Genomic DNA, 1,438 nt, shown 5'->3' on the forward strand with positions numbered 1-1,438 from the left:
GTGAGATCTTGGAATAATGTCTCCCAGCGTTGCTCCTAGCCTCCCCTCAGTGACAGCAGCTCACTAGGCAGTGCTGTCAGGGAGTATACATGAGTGTGGTTCTCAACTGGGGGCTGTTTTGCCCCCAGGGCACATTTAGCAATGTCTGGAGACATTTTTGGTTGTCACAACTTGAGTGGGAGAATGGTACTGGCATCTCATGGGTAGAAGCCAGAGAATGCTGCTAAACATCTTGCAGTGCACAGGATAGACCTTAATCACAAAGAATTATCCAGCCCAAAATACTGCCAGAGAGGTTAAGAGCTCAGGGTTGCTTTTCTGCCTGCTCCCCCTTCCCCCTGAGCAAGGCTCAGGCTGCATCGCACTGGCTCTGAGCTCCTGCTAAGCCAGCCCTGCATGGTCTCCTCCCAGCCGCCATCATGATCATCTACCCAGGCCTCAGCCATGATGAGATGTTCTCCGACATCTACAAGATACAGGAGATCACAGACGAGCTGTGCCTGGAGGTGGAGGGGAAGATGGTCAGTAGGACAGAGGGTGACATTGATGACTCACTCATTGGTGGACATGCCTCCACAGAAGGCTCCCAGTTCAAAGGTACTGAAAGCACAGTAGTCACTGGTGTTGATATTGTCATGAACCATCATTTGCAGGAAACCAGCTTCACAAAAGAAGCCTGCAAGAAGTACCTCAAGGATTACATAAAATCAATCAAGGGGAAATTTGAAGAACAAAGATGAGGTGCTGAGGAACAAATCAAGTACATGCTTGCTTATTTCAAAAAACTACCATTTCTTGGTCCTGCCCAGTGGCTCAGGCGCGGTGGCTCAGGCCTGGTAGCTCAGGTGGTTGTAGCCCCGTGCAGCTAACTCCAGGGTCGCCGGATCATTCCGACGTAGGCCAGTGAGCCGCGCCGTCTACAGCTAAGATTGTGCACGACAGCTCTCCCTGGAGCTGGGCTGCTGTGAGCTGCCCCCTGCAGCCATGGAGGGCTGCTGTGTGCTGCCATGAGTGGCCAGCCGTCATCGTGAGCGGCCGGCAGCCGCTTGAGAGATGCTGTGGACTGCTGTGAGTGGCAGACGTGACTGACTGCCTCAGGGGGAACGCAAGGCTCATAACACCAGCATGGGCCAGGGAGGTGTGTCCTACACAACTAGACTGAGAAACAACAGCTTAAACCGGAGCGGAGTGGAGGAGGCAGAAGAAGGGAAAAACAAAAAACAGAAAGTTCTTAATTGGTGAAAATATGACTCCAGATGGCACGGTTAGGCTGTGAGGATGATGTGACCCCATAAATGATTTTCATTAAGTGTCGTTTAGAAATGGAAAAGTGTTAACACAGTTGGTGGTTGGGCTCCATCACCTGTCATCAAAACTGACTGCTGCTTTTCATCCACACACCAGGAATAGGACAGATGGGACTGATGTTACCTTGAGC

General features: G+C 51.4%; 1 protein-coding gene across 1 annotated transcript; it reads left to right on the top strand.

Moving 5' to 3' along the window:
* Positions 1 to 419: 419 nt before the first annotated feature.
* On the top strand, positions 420 to 740 carry LOC308487658 (translationally-controlled tumor protein-like; the record flags this gene model as incomplete). Its single annotated transcript, XM_081026182.1, has 1 exon — positions 420 to 740. One exon carries the CDS (start codon positions 420 to 422, stop codon positions 738 to 740), a length of 321 nt encoding a protein of 106 aa, XP_080882308.1.
* Positions 741 to 1,438: the final 698 nt, after the last annotated feature.

The sequence above is a fragment of the Rhinolophus hipposideros genome (genome assembly GCF_964194185.1).
Source record: "Rhinolophus hipposideros genome assembly, chromosome: 19".
Taxonomy (NCBI): Eukaryota; Metazoa; Chordata; class Mammalia; order Chiroptera; family Rhinolophidae; genus Rhinolophus; species Rhinolophus hipposideros.